Source organism: Anoplopoma fimbria, chromosome 3 (assembly GCF_027596085.1).
Source record: "Anoplopoma fimbria isolate UVic2021 breed Golden Eagle Sablefish chromosome 3, Afim_UVic_2022, whole genome shotgun sequence".
Classification (NCBI taxonomy): Eukaryota; Metazoa; Chordata; class Actinopteri; order Perciformes; family Anoplopomatidae; genus Anoplopoma; species Anoplopoma fimbria.
In genome coordinates, this window is record NC_072451.1 from 22120202 (window position 1) to 22140855 (window position 20654).

The 20654-nt window shown below is 40.9% G+C and overlaps 3 protein-coding genes across 4 annotated transcripts; 1 reads left to right on the forward strand and 2 right to left on the reverse strand.

The window, feature by feature from the left end:
* Positions 1-763: 763 nt before the first annotated feature.
* On the reverse strand, positions 764-4757 carry LOC129089125 (UAP56-interacting factor-like). Its single transcript, XM_054596492.1, has 9 exons — positions 4588-4757; positions 4312-4431; positions 3799-3947; positions 2989-3137; positions 2689-2761; positions 2478-2533; positions 2207-2281; positions 1715-1841; positions 764-1584 (listed from the first exon to the last, which is right to left on the reverse strand). Exons 1-9 carry the CDS (start codon positions 4661-4663, stop codon positions 1483-1485), a joined length of 927 nt encoding a protein of 308 aa, XP_054452467.1. The 5' UTR covers positions 4664-4757; the 3' UTR covers positions 764-1482.
* An 81-nt stretch (positions 4758-4838) lies between these two features.
* cpdp (CPD photolyase) lies at positions 4839-10055 on the forward strand. 2 transcript variants are annotated; one of them, XM_054625332.1, is made up of 10 exons: positions 4839-4929; positions 5236-5582; positions 5666-5814; positions 6424-6606; positions 6863-7021; positions 7607-7805; positions 8595-8747; positions 8873-8994; positions 9087-9246; positions 9344-10055. In XM_054625332.1, the coding sequence occupies exons 2-10, from the start codon at positions 5351-5353 to the stop codon at positions 9490-9492; spliced, it is 1506 nt and encodes a 501-aa protein (XP_054481307.1). In that variant the 5' UTR covers positions 4839-4929; positions 5236-5350; the 3' UTR covers positions 9493-10055. The 2 variants fall into 2 exon arrangements, with proteins under 2 accessions (XP_054481307.1, XP_054481299.1); XM_054625324.1 differs by lacking the exon at positions 4839-4929 and adding an exon at positions 4934-5013.
* Positions 10056-17717: 7662 nt separating this feature from the next.
* LOC129089201 (neuromedin-U receptor 1-like) lies at positions 17718-20111 on the reverse strand. Its single transcript, XM_054596587.1, has 3 exons — positions 19424-20111; positions 18449-18676; positions 17718-18028 (listed from the first exon to the last, which is right to left on the reverse strand). The coding sequence occupies exons 1-3, from the start codon at positions 20109-20111 to the stop codon at positions 17718-17720; spliced, it is 1227 nt and encodes a 408-aa protein (XP_054452562.1).
* Between the last annotated feature and the right edge of the window lie 543 nt (positions 20112-20654).

Sequence of the window (20654 nt, forward strand, 5' to 3'; positions counted from 1 at the left end):
AGAGCCGTGATGGGTGACTCTTCATCCAGTGACATCAAATCTTAACGGGAGCCTGCAGAAGGTAATTGATGAAGATTAAATTCTGTCGGTCGTTTTATCTAAAAGTGAATTAGTATTGCCATCACCCCCCTCCTTCGTTTTTTTTTTTTTTTTTATCCCAATGTTTTTCCTGAGGGGGGCCAGGGGGGGGGAAAGCTGTGAAATCATTCAACCTACTTTGTAACCAAAGATGCAAAGCTGTGTAAATTGATTATTTTTAAATGCACACTCATGTACTTTTTTTTTTTTTTTTTTTTTGTTACTTCCTCCTTCGCAAAACTATTTTGTTGCTGTTCAGCATGTTCTGCATGATCTGTAATCTTCAAACCACTTTCTTACCTCATTTTTATTCAGCACTCTTATTGTAAGATAGTCTGTGAACAGTGTAAATGGGGGGGGGGATGATGCGGAGCAGAGAGAAAAATAACCTAGTGTTACTGACACTAGTCACAGAAAAATGAAGTGAGCCATGTTTTGTTCATTAAATGGTGTTTGAATTTCATATGCCAATAGTTTTGTTACATTGCAAATTTTAATGTATTTAAATAAAAGCAATATTCAGATTCCAAAATGTGTCAGTTTCTTTTGTTACAGAGTTCTATTAATACAATACATTGTAAAATGTTTTCCGTTTAAGAGCATTTAAAACATTTAACCCATGACCGGTAAACTACCTGAAGTATTTGCCAACTTCTGGCCCCTTGATAAAGCTTTGGATCCTCTTTCTGTAACCTTACAACCATTCATAAACTAGACAACCTACATCAGGATACACTAATGATGCAGAGAATGTGTTCGTGAACTTTCTGGATACTTTTAAGTAGTTTACAAAGAAACGGGAGGCCGGTGGTTGGTGTATGTTTGACAGCCAGATGGCACTGTAGGATTACAGCAGAGGGTGGAGCTTTTGGGTGTCAGTGTGCTAAAAACTGAAGCTTTAAAGTTCTACAAATCTTTTAAGAGAAACTCATTTATTGAAGAAACATTACAAAACAATTCTAAAGAGATTTCAGAACATACGTGCCAACCTAACAAATGCATAGCGGTCCTCTCTGAAAAGAAATACTTCCAAGCAGTCTTCATGATGCGCCAACAGTTCCAAGTTCAAAGGTGGTGGTGGGGGGGGAGCTCTCCCTCCTTCCCAGTATAGGACATCCACAATACAAACAGTGGAGTACGATAACATGGTAAAATGAACAGGGACTCATTCATAACAAAGTCTTCCATTTACACACTTCTCACAGTTGTGCATGTTGTACTCGTGTCCCACTGTTCTCCTCCCTCCCATTAGTAAAGTCAGTCAGTGGGTCAGCACATCCCATCCATCAGAGAGGTGGGGTTCACTGTGTGAGTGTGTGTGTGTGTGTGTGTGTGTGTGTGTGTGTGTCTGAGCAGGATCAAACAGGCTTCTGAGTAACACTCAGGCAGCGGTTGTCTCGCCGGCTAACCGACGGTAACAAACCGGCTGCCTTTGCTACTTTGTGCTGTGGTGGTGCGCTGATCTTTTAGGATGCGGAACCTCTCATTCAAGGTGAGTGATGTTTGCTGTAGAAAGAAAAATACACCAAAACTTAACACTTTATTGAGCAATCATTTTGAGACAATGTGGGGAACCAATAGGTTTGAAAGAAAATTCTAATTAAAGCATACAGAAATATAAGTAGCATGCTCTCACCGGTTTCCCAACACTGTTGATGTCAAATTGCAGAGGCACTCCTTTTGGTATTTTCTTCTCCACCGTTTCCATCTTCACCGGAGCAGAGATGGCAGCAGGGGGATGCAGGGTCCAAGCAGAGGGGGGCCTACCAAAAGTCACACAGTCGGTCACTTGTATGTGGTGTTGCCTTGTGTGTGACGTTTGGTGTGGAAGTCATAACCAACATGCATATTTCCCAATTTCCTTCTGTGTGTGTAATACAATGCAACACTATACCTACACTTTTATATATGAATAAATATTTTTGTTTTATTTATTTTATTGTATAATATGTTTTATTCATTACCTTAATCTGTTTCTCTGTCGTTGAGCTGCTGCAACACCCGAATTTCCCCCATAAAGGAATATCTATCTATCTGTCTATAATATATGTTCTTAAAGAAATGATTTCCTAAATTATGTCTTAAACTTCTGAATGTGTAAAGATTCTTCATGGATTGTGATATTTACTCGGGCTGAGTCCTGGCTGTCGGGTTGTCAATTGAAACGGTCAAGATTCCATTGCTGGTTGTCGATGTGCGCCACCTGGTGGATAAACAGAAACGTTGTTTTACGTCACACAACACACAGGCTATAAAATGGCAAACAATAGTCTTCTTTCCACTCCAAATGATAAATATCCTCATTGGGATTTCCTATTCTTCACATATGCCACTGAATAATAAAGGCAAATAAGCATTTTAACAACTAGATATAGATTGCGACCTTTGAGAATACTCACTGCCGAGTTCTGACCGGAGGACTGTGAGGATTTGTCTTTTGAACCTGGGCCTGTACCTGCAATACGGAACAGTGGACAAGAGGAATAAAATAAGTGTTATACTTACATTTACATTTATTCTGGAGAGAGATTTTACTCTTAAAACGCCCAGGTTAACAGTTAATGCATTACATTTAACAACTATCAATGTCACACATAACGCATCATGTACCTTGAGTCCCCTGTGAAATAGAAATGTGGCCTGGCGTGCTTCCCTCTGGGTCTGCTGGACAGGCGGCAGTGGTCTGCAGGAGTGCAACACAAAAACATTATTGAACTACACTTGTGTAATGCCGTATACACAGTTAACCACAATTAAGTCTAGATGACTCTTCAATCCTCTATACCCGTAGCTAGAGACACCCTGGTTTTGGGGTCTTACACCACAATTCTCCACGCGTTCAGAAAGAACTACACACTAGCGCTGGGGCACCATAGGAGTTTACAAAAGTTTTAATGAAGGTGTTCTCACCGTCGTCGCAGCTGAAATGGCCTCCTGACCGATGTTGCATTCTGACCTCTCGGAGGATCTGGCTGCCTGTACGGCCGCCTCTGTACCTCTGGCTTCCTGTACGGGGCTTCAGTGCGTTGAATGAAAGGCTTTGTTTTCTGTCTTGTTTTCTGAAGAAAAAAGAAAAGAGGTGCCATGAAGTAGAGACACAGTATAACCAAAGACAAAGTTTAAATCACATTTGCTGAAAAGCTGAGCTCTACTAGCCTTCAATAGAAAACAATTCTGGGATGATGGGAAACAAAATTGAAAAGTTTCTAAGGTTGTCTGATGAAGACAACAGGATTTATAGGATTTCTGGATACCAAATGGTGATGTCTGTTTTCTTCTCTCCTTTAGGTTTTCTGTGCTTTGGTTTGTTTAACTTTCCTTTTTTTAATTAAACATGCGATATGTTTTATACCTTTCATTTCAGCAGGAGAAAAGGCTGAATGTCATCCTCGACAAGGCACCACGACTTCAAAAATAATTTTAAAAAAAACACTTTTTTGCACATTTTAAGCATTCCTACTGAATATGCATACTAAAGGACTGATAAGTTGATACGTTACTCCTACATCCTCTGATACAGACACCTTACATCACCACAGATACACGGTTTAAAAAGGAAGGATTTCTATTGAGTCCTACAGTCTGAGCACATTTTTGCTTTCACTTTCGCTTCCCTTCTGTTCAGTAAGATCTGGCCATACATGCCAGCTGTCTCCAATTAGGCTTCAGAACAAAATCAGAGACTACATGTCCCCATCTTGATGTGCACTACAGTGTTACCTGGTTGACTGCTGCTCTGTTAATTGTGCCCAGTCGTTTCAGCAGGGCAGCTGGCCGCCTGGCTGCCAGTCCTGTGATGACCCCTTGACCCCGTCGTCGCCCAGGTGGGGGGGGGACTCTTCTGTTTCTTAATTTAGGTGCTCCTCCTCCTGGGAACAGTTTTTATTAGCGACATTACACACATACGGAGTTGTTTAGACTAAAAACAACACGTCAAAACACACACACACACACACACACACACACACACACACACACACACACACACACACACACACAGCTGCCTTGCACCACTGTCTGTCTGTCTCTCTCTCTCTCACACACACTCTCGCTCTCTCTCCCTTTCTGTCTCTCTCCTCAATACCAGATCATCTTGTTCACAGCCTCCATCGTTAGCTGCTTTCAATCTCTCTCTTTCATCAAATTCAACTTCTTTAACCTTTTTTTCCTCTTTCATTCTTTCACACACACACACACACACACACACACACACACACACACACACACACACACCTCTCTGGGCTGGTCCCTTTCCTTGGGGGACCCGACCTGTCTTCCTGACCGGTCGTCGGTTCACAGGGGCCTGCCTCCTTTTGAACTGTTGCTCTTTTTTGTTCAACCGAATGATGTCATCTGTTAAATGTGTCACACGAGCAACGAGAAACAGAAAGCGTGTGAGTGTGTGAGTGCTGTGAGGAGGTATATTTAGCTGCCGACAGCTAGCATCCCGGTGAGCTAGCTGTAGTCCCGTTACTTTAGTAACGTTTCATTACTACCTACGGCCCTTACCTAATGACATGTCCACTCTGTCGGGAACCACTGGTCTCCTCCCCCGAGCTGCTGCTGCTGTATCGCCTCTGTTCATACTTTAAACCCACGACAAACATGCAACACTAGTTCACAGCCGTGCTAATTGCTCGTCCCTTAACACACACACTCACACGCACACGCACGCACACACACGCACAATCCTCCCCCGAACGTAAACGGCGCCGCGCATGCTCTGTAGAGACGAGTCCAACTGCATTGTGGGAAATGTAGTAAAAGAGAATAAAAACAGTTTGTTACAAAACCCTCGTTTAACTGGTTGTATAACTTGACTGCTGAAACGTCGGCCGCCGTCTCCCTCGGGTCTGTGAACTAGTATATTAATATTATTTTATTATTTATTATTATAAATATTATTCATTGCATGTTGCTCTGCGTCTGTAGGAGGTAAGTTCTCTTCATCCCACCCGGCCATTTGAACGAGAAGCTTCTCTAGTATGGCGCCTCCGTAGTGTTGATGGCCTTTAATCTACTATTTAATGTGTGCATAGTGTTTCTTCCAACATAAGCTTGTTTTCGTGTATTTTTGGGGGGGTTTCTATTGTGTTTTGCTGCCGGACACGTGTTATCTGGAGTCTTTTCACCGTGTGTACTGTGGTTTCCCTGCAGCAGCGCACTTTTCTCTTCTGCACCAACGCGGCTCCTGAGGCTTGTCGTCCACAGTGATCACAGACCCACTTCAGTCCTCTGCCCTCTGACCGACTCACTCACCGGTCAAATCATCATGTCAGACAGAAAACGCAAGTCCAAAGCTGCTGCTGCCGAACAGCCCAGCGCCAAGCAGCAGAAGCTGAGAGCTGCGGGCTGGCTGGAGGAGCTGGTGAAGGAGCACAGGGTGGAGAACAAGGAGGTGAAATTCAACAAGAAACGCCTCCGTGTTCTATCTGACACAGATCAGATAAAGCAGGACTCCGAGGGTGTCCTGTACTGGATGCTGAGAGACCACAGAGTACAAGGTAAACACGTAAAACAGTAATGCAAACAAGATACTTTTACTGGCTGGTATGACATGATTTGTGTGGCTCCCTCCGTGTTGTAGATAACTGGGCTCTGGTCCATGCCCAGCGGCTTGCTTTGAAGAAGAACCTTCCTCTGCACGTCTGTTTCTGCCTGGTTGTCCCAAAATCAGAACTGTCCACTCTGAGACATTACAGCTTCATGCTGAAAGGTCTGGAAGAAGTTGCAACGGTATTGATTTCATGTTTTTACAGCCATCAATTCCAATAGTGCATCAGTCAGTTTGTCTATATTCACTTGCTTGACAGAAAAATAGAATGCATTTGTTCTATTAGTACATCAACCAGATTAAGCCATGCCCCCCAAACAACTACAGGCTCTACAGAAATGCATTTCTTTTTTTCTTTTTTTAAATTCAATTCTAAAGGGAAGACATGGGATGATAAGCGGGTTGGAATCTGGCAACTTCCAGAAACACAATCTAGTAATTTGAGATGGAAGTTTTAATTTGTTAAATGTATAGCTGATTATTTTATTGACAGCCAATGAAACACCTTCAACTTGTATGATGTATTAATTGTTAAAGTGAAGTAAAAATGCTAAACATTCTTTTTCGCTCTTCTAAAATGTGAAAAATCTATACTATTAGTAATTAGAAAAAAATCAATCAATGGAAAAGTCACAGAGGTGGATACCGCACATGTATAGCTATAGTTACAGATACCAGTATTGGTGGTGCTTTAGGGGCATTTAAAAGGCACACAAGTCAAATATATTCTACACATGAGATCAAATGTCCCAGAACCAGGACTGTTAAACTTTGTTTATCTGCCCAAACAGGAATGCAAAGCCTTAGACATCCAGTTCCACTTGCTGCACGGTTCAGCGGGGGACGTTCTCCCTGGCTTTGTTTCTGACCGCAGCCTGGGTGCAGTGGTGACAGACTTCTCCCCCCTCAGAGAGCCACTGCAATGGTTGGAGGATGTTAAAAAGGCTCTTCCAGAGGACATTCCCCTCATACAGGTAAAAAACGTTTACTCAAGAGAGGGAGAGAGTGTTGATATGATGCTCTGCTATGTTGGATATTTTGTTTGATTCCCTCCTGTCTTTGATTTATGTCCTTGCTTTATTCTTTGTCCTCGCGTTTGTTTACAAAGAAATGCATATTTAAAATACAATGCAATTGACTATGTTCATTTACTTAATTTGTGCCCATCAGTGTCAATATTTCTTCATTATCTGTTATATGAGTAAAAGACCCTCATTATCCTTTTTACAGGTTGATGCCCACAATATTGTGCCCTGCTGGGTCGCATCACCTAAGCTCGAGTATGCCGCCAGGACGATCAGAACGAAAATCACAAAGCTGTTGCCAGAGTTCCTCAAAGAGTTTCCTCTGGTAGAGAAACACTCACACACAGCTACAAAAACTGCCAAAGTAAGTGCTGCAGTAACGGGGAAGGGCACATTCAAGTTGTTCAGAATAAAAGTTAATATACTGTTGTAAGTAGAAAACAAGAGGTCATGCATTTATCTTTTATGTCATATTTTGGATCGGGTAAGACAACAAGGATAATCATTTTTCTTTTCATACAAATATTCATTGCTTTGGAAGTGTTTTCAAAAAGCGATTGTAGTGAAAGAAAGCTGTCGGTGAGCTCATTGTTGGGGAGTTTTGAAGTTTGATTGCTGCAGTAAAACATTTCCTTTTTAAGCCTCTGCCTCTCCTCTGCACATAAGTTATTGATGTGTTGATATAAGCAGCCCAAGAGTTTAAAACTTCCTCCCCAGCGCTAGATATTAAAGCTGCAGGGATGTGTGCTTTTACCGCAGTGCTGTGATTGATATGCAGTTCACTAGTAGGAGCCTCCTGTAATGTAAGCAAAGTGAAAGGATCATAACTTCTCCTATTTGGAGATTGCAGCTCTACAAAACCAGAGTTTATATTTTAGCTCATCACTGTCAGCTGTGACCACTGCTGATTGGTTTTTTTTTTCTGTTTTCTCCCACCTTCACCTTACAGCCAGTAGACTGGGAGAAAACCCTGGCCTCCCTGCAGGTCGACCGAGCAGTAGGAGAGACGGAGTGGGCACAGCCAGGCACCAAGGGAGGACTGGCCATGTTGGAGTCCTTCATCGATGTACGCCTTAAACTGTTCGACACCAAACGCAATGACCCAAACGCTGCTGCCCTCAGCCAGCTGTCCCCCTGGATCCGCTTTGGTCAGTAGTACCATGAGAAAAATTGTGGGTGTGAATTTAATGCATGTGTTGGAGGGAGAAATGGTTTTCTCAAAATCTGCAGTAACTCTGTATTAATTAAAATGTACTCTTTTATCACATTTCCTTATACAGCGCTGACCTAAACAACTTTGACCTCAATGTTAGCCTTACTGTCAGTGTAAAATCCTAGAGTCAGTGGTTAACTCACATCTTTGTGTTTCTCTGGAATAAGATAAAAATAATTCAGCCACTGCAATCAGGCTTTGGACCTCTTCATAGAACATTAACCGGCACAACTTTCTAGAAACCATTGTTGTCGATATTTTAAAATCAAGTTCCATAATTGTTGATAGGGGTTCCACGAGGATCAATATTAATGCTCCTCAGACCTCTGTTTTTAATTTAAAGCTTGATCTAAACACCAAAAAGACACTCTGCACATTTCACCACAGCTTTCATGATTCTACTCCTATCAGACTGATAATGTACACACAACAAATACAGGACAGTATTATAGGCACTTGTATAGCACAACAATTCAAACTGGATCAATATGCCAGAATATAGCTTGTCAGTGATAACCAGGAAAACGTTGGTTATCACTGACACCCAGAAGGCCTTAACATACCTGCGTTTTCATTTACACAGCCTCTATATTGATTTACAAGATCACTTTAGCTTTAAAAGTTACTCATACCAACTCTTTTGCCATTGCCTTCCATTCTGTCCCTCTTTGTCTGCCTCTTTTCTCAACCTCTTCAACCTCCTCTTCTTCATACTCCTCATCAGGCCACCTGTCAGCCCAGCGTGTGGTGCTGCAAGTTCAGCACAGTGGGAAGTCCGCCGGTCACACTGTCACCTCCTTCATCGAGGAGTTGGTTGTGCGCAGAGAGCTGACCGACAATTTCTGCTTCTACAACAAGAAGTACGACAGCGTGGAGGGTCAGTTTAAATTTCTTAAATGGAAGCTCGTAGAGTGCGTTTGGAATGATTCAGCTCCTGAAGTATTCAGCTGTATTTTTCAGTTTTAAAAGTATTATACATGTGTGGGTGTTTGTGTTGCTCAGGTGCGTATGTATGGGCTCAAAAGACCTTGAAAGATCACGCCAAAGACAAGAGGCCATATCTCTACACGCGTGAGCAGCTGGAGAAGGCAAAGACGCATGACAAACTCTGGAACGGTGCTCAGGTACCGCCTCATTCACGTGAACGTTGCTCACCAGTCCGTGTTATTGTAAGCTTTGTTTCTTACTGTTGTTTATGTCATATCATCTCCATTAGTACCAGATGGTCTCTGAGGGGAAGATGCATGGTTTCTTGAGGATGTACTGGGCAAAAAAGATTCTAGAGTGGACGTCTTCACCAGAGGAGGCCCTCTCAATCGCTCTTTACCTAAATGATCGCTATGAGCTGGATGGCCAGGACCCCAACGGCTTCGTCGGTGAGGACATAGATTTAAATTCTCTGTTTGACACAGATTCATTGAATATACTCGTCTCACACATGCATGCCCTCCCCACTGTGTGTCCCACCTGCAGGTTGTATGTGGTCTATTTGTGGCATCCATGACCAGGGTTGGAAAGAGAGGGAGGTTTTTGGAAAGATCCGCTACATGAACTACAAAGGCTGCCTGCGAAAGTTTGACGTAGCCCGGTTCGAGAAAAAATACTCTCCCAAAAACCTTTGAAGCATAAAATGTTGGAAGGATGGGAATACAATGCTGATGGCGTAAATCTCTTCCATCTTTACCTCAGGGAGCGTTTGTACAGCCTTTCTTGCAGGATTTCTTGTTCTTCACTGTTTGTTTTTTTTGTCCAAAACATGTTGCTTCAAGGTGCTAAATCTCAAATTCAGAGCATATCTATGATTGAGGGATTGCCTCCACATGGTGCTCAATGTGGCAGCAGTTAAGCCAGTACAAACAACGGCAACTGTGCTGACAGAGTGAACTGTTTAACATGATCTGAGGTGTCTACTTATTAAGCAGAAAGAGCCAGATCTTTGCTTTGTTTCATTCTACTTTTTGTTTTATTTTTATTGTTTTTTACACGAAAGATGCCTTGTTTGAATATAGTTTTGCAACAACTGCTTCCACGATACATGATGTTATTTTTGAGGATCTCTGAGGGTTTGTCTCTTCATACCAAACCTTTTTTATGTTTACTTGTATCACCGTTTCTTTATCAATTTACAGTTCTCCATCTGTAATTTATCTGTAAGACCTGAAATACAACATATGTTGCCTTTTAACAGACTTGTTTAATTATTCTCCACTAAAAAGAAAGCATCCCCCCACAATCACTTTGAACTGATTGCATTAACATTTAATTCATAATAAAGCATAGCTCAGCCACACTTTGAATATTGTTATCTGCCAGCTATGCACAGATACATCAGCACCATTCAAATAATTTAATCACATCTACACGGATGAGCTGTCAACAAAGGAAAGTTAAAAAAACATGATTAGATAAACTCATGTTCTTCAATCCAAAATCGGAAAACAAAAGAATCAAATATGTGACTGGGTTGCATCACAGTTGTGTTGTACAAACATGTTTTTTAATGAGCACTGATGTAATTAAGCCCAGAAAAAAACACTTCTGCCCAACCTAATTAACTGCACCAATAGTAGTGCATAAAAACAATCCCCTTCAGGTAACAATGCACCTGACACAGTCTCACAAATTACAATATGTAACCTCCATGATATGAGCACTTTTTTTGTGTTAGTTAATTTCAAAGGAAAGACGTTAACGTTTCCCAAGGTTTTGCTTTCTGCTAATTAGCTGAAACCTGTTGATATAGTTACAGGAAATAAGAACATTACAGTGGGATATTATACTGTAATTTACTGGTTTAAGGTCCTCAGCAGTTACATTGTTTCTATCAAACTGGGTATTTGCCTTCACATGCTGTTGTAGAAAGAGTATATCAGTTATGCTTGTGTTGCGTAAACGCATAAAGCAGTATATAGAATAAAAATCATGTTTTAGCGGTCTATCAATAACAATAAACAATATCAATAGCAATGTCCAATAATAAATTCTTGCTTATAATAGAGAACAGTGTCATATGAGCTGACAAGCCATATTCAATGTTCTTCTGCTACAACTGTAAACAGATGTGCAATGTATTTTCTTATCCTGCACTGAAACAATAAGCCCTCTGGAATACTAATATTTCACTTTAACAGAGAACATTACATCAACACTGACTCAGAGGATCTTCAAGCTCCTTTGTTGGGCGACCACTGGCTGTGCTGCTTTATTATATAGATCATAGCAGAGTGACAGAAAACTATTTGAAGTCATAGCTTTGAAAGAATCGACTCGCAACTCTTTGTACACTGAGTTCCAAGTTGCTGGCATGGTTATTGCAGCTTATATTTGTCTTCTGAAAAATGTGCAGCCGAATCTCAAAATGCCACGAAGCTATAGTAATAGACTGTCGTTACACACCTATTGTATCCAAGCTGTGTCATTTTTCCAATCTTATGGCTTGTGCAGCCTGGATCTGCTTCTCACTTAAAATCTGGCTCTAAATGATGTCTCTGGACTTTGTATTATACTCACAATATCACTTCAGTAGCATGCTCACAAAGACATTTTTAGGTATCAGCGGAGGCTGATTGGTGTCTTTAGTTTTGCAGGTATTTAGTCATAAACTTAAATATTGGCCATAATTTAAAACGTTTTAATGAAAAATTGCGCTAAAAGTAAAGTAAAGTGCTCACCAAAGTTACCAAATACCAAATTTCATAGCGATCCATTGTGGCACTCCAGAGGAAAGTCAAGGGATCAACAAAGGATTCATCCTCTGGGGACCATGACTTTTTGTACAAAATTGAATAGCAAATGACGTAATAGCTGTTAAAATATATAAGTCTCAACCAAACATTGTCGTCCATGGGACCATGACGCTAGCGTGGATATATACATTAAACAATGAGATATTGAGTTACATGAGCCGTCACTTTCTCCTGCTCTTCTGGGGAGTTTCTCCCTCTTGACTTTGCAGGTGTATGAGTAATTTCAGCACAATAAGACCTGAAGGCAACACAAGGAGAATGCATCCCATCAGAACTCCTGTGCCCTGGGGTTTACCTGCGTTTTTTTGTGAAATGGCTTGCGTATGACTTGAGTGGAAACCTAATCTCACCCACTAAGATTGGTATAACAAGGAGAAAATGAAAACAGTAAAGTGCTGCCAGAGTTTGATCAATGTGTTGTTGATATCCCATTTCCGCTTTATCTTCCAATATTTACAGTCTCCATATTACTTATTGCTTAAAATGGCGTTCACTGTAGTCTTTAGGTAGTGTTTGTCTGTAAGTATGTGAGCTTATTGCACCAGGTAGCCAGCAGATTAATGTTGTGGCTCAGCCTTGACACTCCAATACTGGTCTGTACAAGCAATTTACAGGCAGGAGGCAGAGAAAATGATGTTCTTTACATTATCATTCACAGGTCAGGGTTCTTTCGGTTCGCGGAGGAGATAGCATGCACTATGCACAAGACCATGGTACACCCTATGCTGAGTTTTCTTATTAACCTAACTCACATGTCTTTGGCCTGTGAGATCACACACACACACACACACACACACACGCACGCACGCACGCACGCACGCACGCACACACAGCAGTCAGGCAGCAGTGCTAAACAATGATTCACTGTGTAATACAACATACTTACCAAAATAAATACTTAGCATTGTGAGTTACATGAAAAAGGTTGAAGAAGCATACCTGTCCATCATATCAGATCACACTATAGGTCGATTTTAAACATTTGTCACACCAACCTTGAACTGGGGAGGACTAGTTTCTATAATCTTATTACTGGAATGAACTGAGCAACAAGACATAGCACTTGTTCTTTTAGGTCTCTTGCAAAAAAAGATCTCTATCCAGATCACATTTTTTGAATAAATAGAGCTGAGCTAATATATATATTTAATTCCACTGCTGGAAGGACTTAAACACCAGGTTTTATAAATGATTTATATCTATATCTATATCTATATCTAGTCTATATCTATATCTATATCTATATCAGATATGATATATAGATATAGATGGACAATGTAGACAGTGTAGGCAGGCTGTCAGTGTACAGTAGATGGACAATGTAAAGACATGGTATTCACTTGGTCATATTTAAGAGAAAATCCCATCCATGCACAAGTCTTTGAATGGGCCAGCCAACTCATAGTTTATAAAGCCACTATCTCCTTTTGGTGGACATAATATGTGTTTCGTTATGATAGAAGTCCAAATATGAGTATCTGTAATCTATAAAACCCATTTTAATTATGCTCACATCTTTAACACAGTATGAATTCATTTTGGGGGGATGCAGAACGAGCTAAACAGGCGATTACCAAAGCTAGTATGAGACATCGCCTGAGAATGTTGAATATCTTTACACATTTCATGGCAATCCATCAAATAGTTGTTGACAGATTTAATACTGGACCAAAGTCATACCCACAGCCATGAAGCTAGGATGGCTAAAATATTTATAAAAAAATATTAAAGTGCTGCTTTAAGTTTAGTTGATGAAATTATTTGATGGTATGCAGGCAACCAAATGTATACCCCTAACTTAAAAGTTGTGTTTGCTTGACCCCACTGCTTGATGTTGGGTTTTGTGCATACATCAATCTGGTTCTGAATTCTAAAGATGGTGCTGGTGTATGTGGCTGCTGCACTCTGGTTTCTGGTTAACATGGGTGAAAGACATGTCCATCTCACTTCTTCTCTGTCCTTTTTATCTCAACCACTATTCTTGTTAGAATGACCTGTCAAGCTCCAATCAGACTAATAGTGTCAGACTCCAAACTCAATGAGCTCATCTCATAATGAAACACCTCACATCATCTTCTCTGCAGCAAATCAGGTCCTCCTTCTCTGTATCCTACTTGTCTCTGATATGCTTTTGTGATTCTTGATTACCTCTTGTCCTTGTGATTTTCTCAAATTACCATTATGGTGTCATAAGAAAAGTGTAAGGGTGCTGAAACTCTTTGGCTTCCATCATCTGCTGCTTTAAAGGGACTGTTCAATCCAAAATCAAAAAATACATATTTATACAGTCATATTTATACATATCTTACCTGTAATGCTATTTATGAATCTAGATTGAAATGTCTGCCTTCTTTTCTCTTCATGCTCACAAAAAGGTCTGTGGATTATTTTGAGTAACCGGCTTTCAAGTCTGACCCGCCTCCAGAGGACGGCCACTGTCAGTATTAACTGCGGATGTGAGGGAAACCCTGATGAGAGTGACTATGAGTAAAGCTGTTTGTGAAGAACTGCTAATAAATGGCTTTTACAGAGGTGCAATAGAAAGTATCCTGACTGGAAACATTACACTGGCCTGGGAATGCGTACGGCACAGGACAGGAGGGCTCTACGGCTGGTGATTAAAACCGCCCCGAACATCATTGGCCCCCATCTACTGAGCATCAGTGATATTGGTGAAAAGAGGTGCCTGCTAAGAGTTTAGGGGATATTAAAAGACAAAACCCACCCTAGCCAAAACCTGATCACCCTGCTGTCGTCTGGAAAGAGATAGAGAAGTATCAGTTGCTGAACCACCAGACTTCAAAACAGCTTCTTTTTACTCTGGCTGTCAGACTCCTTAATTCTTCCTCCACCCTCCACATAAAATATAGTTTGTTTGTTTGTTTGTTTGTTTGTTTGTTTGTTTGTTTGTTTGTTTGTTTGTTTGTTTTTGTTCCTACGTAGAAAAATGGTTGTGCAACCCTGTGGTACAATGAAAAAATAAAATCCTTGTAACCTTGTTACTTGTATCTTGTGCCCTTGAATGATTTTTGGAAAAAGACATTGCTGTTGAGTTCTTTTTTGGCGCTTTGAGCATCACAAGCTGAGGGCCATATATTTGCATTATATTCTATAGAAGGTAAAAAATCTCCATTGACGATACCTCCAAGACTAGGCAACTCAAACCGAAACAATCTAGACACAAATCTTGTTAAATAGCACTACAGGTAAGAGGAAAATTAGGTATTTTTGGAGTGAACTGTCCTTTTAATAGAAGTGGTCTATGAGATGCTGTTGCGTCTTAAATGTGTGTGTATTAAGACTAAATTAAAATTGTAACTCTCTACTTTCATTATGTTATGAGTCAACACATGTCAGGGTGATGCATATAAATTACACATTTCCATGTATGTTGAGTTTTAACAGAGGCAAACCTAAAACACTTTGCAATTCATCTTTCTTACAACTCCTACTGAGCATCACATTGACTTTTTATTCTTTCCATTTCTGTGATTTTATGGTTTTTAACATGTCAGTCTGTGAGCGAAAGTCACAATGAAACACATCGTTGTTCTCATTTGGGATGATGTGTGCTTTAATTTCACAGCGCCCACGCTCTGCTCACAGAATTCGTCAAAGGTAAATGGTACCGTCTGCTTCATATTGTCATATGAAAGGGTAATAATAATAACCCCGCTCTTGAATGAAGACCATTACTTGGGCGCTGCTTGTGATGAGGCCTTTTAAATGAGTCTATTTGCACAGCCGTTGGGTAAACAGTGAATTCTGTTTTGATGATGGAAGTTGTGGGCAGATTGCTGATCATTAGCCTTGGTGTGGCACACTGATAACATTCAGTCATTACAACGTGATTTGTCATTATCAATCTGTTAGCTAAACTCTGTGTTCTGTCCTCCTCCTGCTGTGTGTCAATCATTGTGCCATTTTTTCCATATTATCGATCCAGTGACATCATCTTTCCTCTCTACCCCATAATTATCGTCTTCATTTGTAGAAATTATTCTTTTCCCCTGTACTGTGTGTCACCTGAAGTTCAGATAAGACAGCCGAGTGGAAAGGTTCTAGTAACTCTTGGCAGACGTACTTATAAATAACTTGTCTTGGTGGGCAGCACTTTAAACCATGGTGTTTACACAGAAGTACTGGAGCTGGTTGATCTATAGTAGTCTGACCATGACAGCAAGTGTTAAGACTTCATATAAACACACTCTTCTAAGCACAGCTTACCAACAGCCCTGATGTTCAAAAGCAGGTCATTTAATCATAAATATACTATTTCAAGCGTACACACTGACAAAAGCCTCCATGATTTCATTAAATATCAGAGAATACTGCATAAGGTAATGTGCATTGATAAAACAATTGATGAATATTCACATGTCCTACATACAGGTACTGTTTTCAATATATATTTGCAAAATGTCCAACCAATTAATTCAACACATGAAACAACAATAGCACTTTGCAGAGCAATATATGCAGCTGATCTTTTTAACCTGGCAGTAACCATTTCTAAAGTGATAATTTTGTTAATTAAGCTTTAAACAACGTTTCAAGGTTCTTTTTTTGTCCTTGTTCAACAGGGCTCCACAACAACATGCCGTTTGTAGTCCCATCTGCTACATGAGAAAATACAGACACACACACAAAACTGTATTATATGTCGCGTGTGGTGACCACACGCAACATTCATCTTCCACACGGTGTGGAAGATGAATTCAAAAGTCTCACAGCCTGAGGTAAAAAAAAAAGTAGAATTAATAATATTGTACATTTTAAGCAAGTGAACAATTGAGTAATCCAATAAGTATGTATGAAAATACTTGTAAAGCACCTGACTAATCGGCTTTGCCACTGGTTATAATTTCCATAAACAAACCATGCCTTATGTTTATTCCCCTTTACTTAATTGACTTTCATTTTCACCCCTGACTCATTCAGAGACAAAAGGAGCAATTGTGCATTAATTCTTTCCTGTGAAAAGCTTGTTAAAAGGTCAGCCTGGAAATGTTATGCTCATCAATTATACCCACAATAAATACATTCACGATCCTGCACTATTAGCTATACACATTCAGGCATGAGGTGGACATGCAAACTCCCCACAGAAAAGATTCAAACCGAGAACATTCTCGCTGTGAGGTGTCAGTGTTAACCGCTGTACCACCACACACAATCTCACTGATAGAAAGGATTAACCTTTGGGACAGTCGACGTGTTATATTAGCCATGCATACAAATGCTGTTGTATCATCTAAATGATAATTTCATTGTTCATCTGAACATTGATGTCAGAAAGGTCAATGTAGCTCCATGTCATCATTTTTGACTTTGCTTAGTCTTATGGTAGATATTTCAGCAGGCTGGAGGACTTTCAGATCCAGTGGGAGACTGTGCAACAATGATTCTTATTTTTTCTTAAGTGCGTCTCTTAAGGCTTGCCACTTTGGTCACATGGTTCTATTGATTTTCCGTAACGTCTGTTCACCTTCCACTTAGATAGTCATACCCATTTGGGGACCTTTAACATATGAAGGTGCTTACATGTACGGATAACTTGACCAGCCAGATGGTTTGTTACACTGAAAATACCATCCGTCAATCAAACTATCACAGAGGCAAGTCCAGAGAAAGAAAACATATATTCCATTGAGAAAAGCTTTCTTTGCCGTTCTTTGCTCTTCTTATAATGAAGCTCTGATAAAACTGATGCTATTGCAACATCTATAATTACTGTTTCAGGAGCCGCCATTGTTGCGTCGAGCAAAAATTTGCTTTTTTGTGTGATTTCGCACTAAACAAGGCCCTTAGCTGCCAGAGATTCTTGGGAGAATGCAGCTGCCATGCAAGGGAAATATACAGATGGAGGAGGGATTAACTACATTCTTACAAAATACATTTCCTTAGTTATGGTGATGGTGACTGTGGTAACTACTTGGAATGAGATGTGGAACCTGCGTAGGCTATAGGATACAATGCACAACCTTTTTCAGGCTCATTAAACCCCACGTAAATACAACTAGTTGTATTTCTCTAATTACATTTTTTAACTTTAATTTGTTATCCATTGGTGTAAAATGTTCTTGGACCTTTGATCCAGACTAAGTACATTTCGGACTGTTGGGCATTTTCTCGCTTAAGGTGCTGCGTTGGGTCATCTGTAAGCTAGAGCGCGATGTCCAGCCAGAAGAATAACAAGTAAAGTGACTGAACATTTCTCTAAACCTTGTGGACATTAGGTTGTAGAGGATGGGGTTTATGGCAGAGCTCAGGTAGAAACAGACTCCGGAGACGATGTGGACGTGTTCGAAGACCTGGAGGTGTTGCACGGACGACATGTCGATGTAGCTCCACATCAAGCGGTCCAGATGGAAGGGAGCCCAGCAAAGGCTGAACACAACCACCACGACACCTGGATAGACCAGAAGAACGGTTTAGGTGAAAGTCAGCTGTACAGATAGACGAAAAGGCAAGCAGAAGCACACACACACACACGCACTCACACACACACACACACACACACACACACACACACAAACTTTGTATACACCTGTGATATAGACACGTTAACAATCATGATGTCAATCCAATCACCAGCATGTGTCCGCCATCTAAAACAGATGGGCATGTAAGTAGGAAATAGGAAAAATGGAATTAGGCTAAAAAGGATGGGAAATACATGTGAATGTAAGCACTGATACACACACACACACACACACACACACACACACACACACACACACACACACACACACACACACACACACACACAAACACACAGTCAATTTGAATTCAGTTTTCTGCTCCTTAACATGACTGAAATGACACCCACACAGCATCTTGGTGACTTGCAGGTTGCGTTTGCTCATTTTCTGATCTTGGGACCTGGACAGACATTCTGGTCCAAAGCTGGTGTTCACAGTGGGCATCATCCTCGCCTTTCTCAGTTCCAAGCCAATGAGCAAGTAGAGAATGCTAATTATTATCATGGGGAGCAGGAAAAAGGCCAACGTAGAAATCAGGATGATCAGGTTGTAGATCCAGATGGGCTTAATCACCTCTAAGGATGGAAATATAACAAATAGATCAGATCATGATCCCAGGTGTACCATAGGCATCATAGCTTCATATACCACCGCAAAACCCTCGTAAACCTATGCTAGCAGCATGGCTCAAAGATGGTAATATCCGTCAGACATTCAATGTCTCCAGAGGTTAATCCTGCTGGCTTCAGTGAGACCATGACTATTTTATAAATAGGAAATTATTTTGGATGGATAGTCATGAAATTCAGATACATACAGTATATTCATGGTACCCAGAGGATGAATCCTCATGACCAGCAAGTTGAATACTTAATTTGATGTGTTTCAAACAATGTTCCTGAATGACTTAAATGATCTCCTGACTTTTGTGGTTTTCAGTGAAATGTCTCGATGATTATGGAATGGAGTGATTTGACATTTTGTACAAATCGCCTTGGGATGGATACCAATGAGTTTAAAGGTCCTCTGACTTTTTGTATCCAGCACCATCAGCAGCCCAAATTTTGGCTACTTATGTTAATGAACAAATACTTGCAAAACTAATTTCCAATTCAGCCTCAGCTGTACTTTGCGTTTCGTGCAATTAGAAAAAAATTAACTTGATTACATTCTAAACTAAGATGGTTAACACAGCAAGCATTGTCATTGTGAGCATTTTAGCAAGCCAATGTAACTTTTAGTGTCAAAAAGCTGCTAACATTGCTGAAGACGCTTGAAAATAGTAAAAAAAAAAACATCTTAAATAATAAATAAATACAAACGGCAGGTAGCAGATCGGGGAAACTGTCGTCCAAACTTTGGAGGCAGCATCTCGATCCCATGCAGACTGGTGTTTGGCGCAGCACACAGCATGGACAGCACCCACAGCATGAAGATGACCCTCTTGACGTGAGCACGTGTGGTCATGTGTTTGACTTTAAGGGGGTGCACCACCGCCACGTAGCGCTCCACGCTGAGCGCTGTGACATTGAGGATGGAAGCGAAGCAGACGGTCTCAAACAGGAAGGTTTTGAAGTAGCAACCCCCCTCCCCGAGCAGGAAGGGGTAGTTCTGCCACATCTCGTAGAGCTCTAACGGCATGCCCAGCAGCAGCACCAGCAGGTCAGACGCCGCCAGGCTCAGCAGGTAGTAGTTGGTGGGCGTCTGCATCACCCTGTGACGCAAAATGACACTGCAGGTCAGAGAATTGCCCAGTACGCCCACCACGAAGATGGTGAGGTAGGTGACACAGACTGGAAGGAACACGGGGGACCTCGGAGGCCCCAGGTGCCAGGTCAGGTAGTCATTCTCGCTCATGCACATGACACGCAGATCTTCTGCAGTCGCATTAGCCAACACCAAGGAGATGTTCTTCCCGCACACCAAAGCAACCTCTGGGCAGGCAACATCATTAAAAACTCCGGCTCCAATTGTGAAAAGAGCAGCGAAGGAGCAGTTCAGCTCTGGCATGTTGATGACTCTCAGGAAGGTTCCTTGGATTCTAAACCTAATGAAAAGAGGAGGGGGAGTTACAAACTGGTGGAGTTTTAAAGATGTGGGTATTAACCAGGCAAAGACTGTCTCACTAAGGATGCCAGCCAATTGCATGATTGGAATTGTAGGATCCAGATGTTTTGGAGCTGGATCCATATTAGTGACTTAAAGTCAGATCTCACCATGTCTGCTGCTTTTATTCTGACCATTCTTTTAAAATCTGTGTCTTGTGCTACTTTACTTTATGGAAGAGCAACTCTATGGAAGAGCAACTCTAAATTAAGTGATGTCCTAAGTGGTCCACAGGCAGTTGTTACCAATCAGCTGTGAAATAGCCCTTGTCTATAGCCGCTACCAGAGAAACAGAGAAACTATGTTCATAACAGGAAGCAACATTCTGAAAAAAAACTGTCTAATCAGTTTAATGAATAAATTGAATAAACATAAATAAAGCCAGGTACCACCATAAAACTCATTTGAAAGAAAAAAAATCATGTTATTATTTTAAGCAGAAATCTG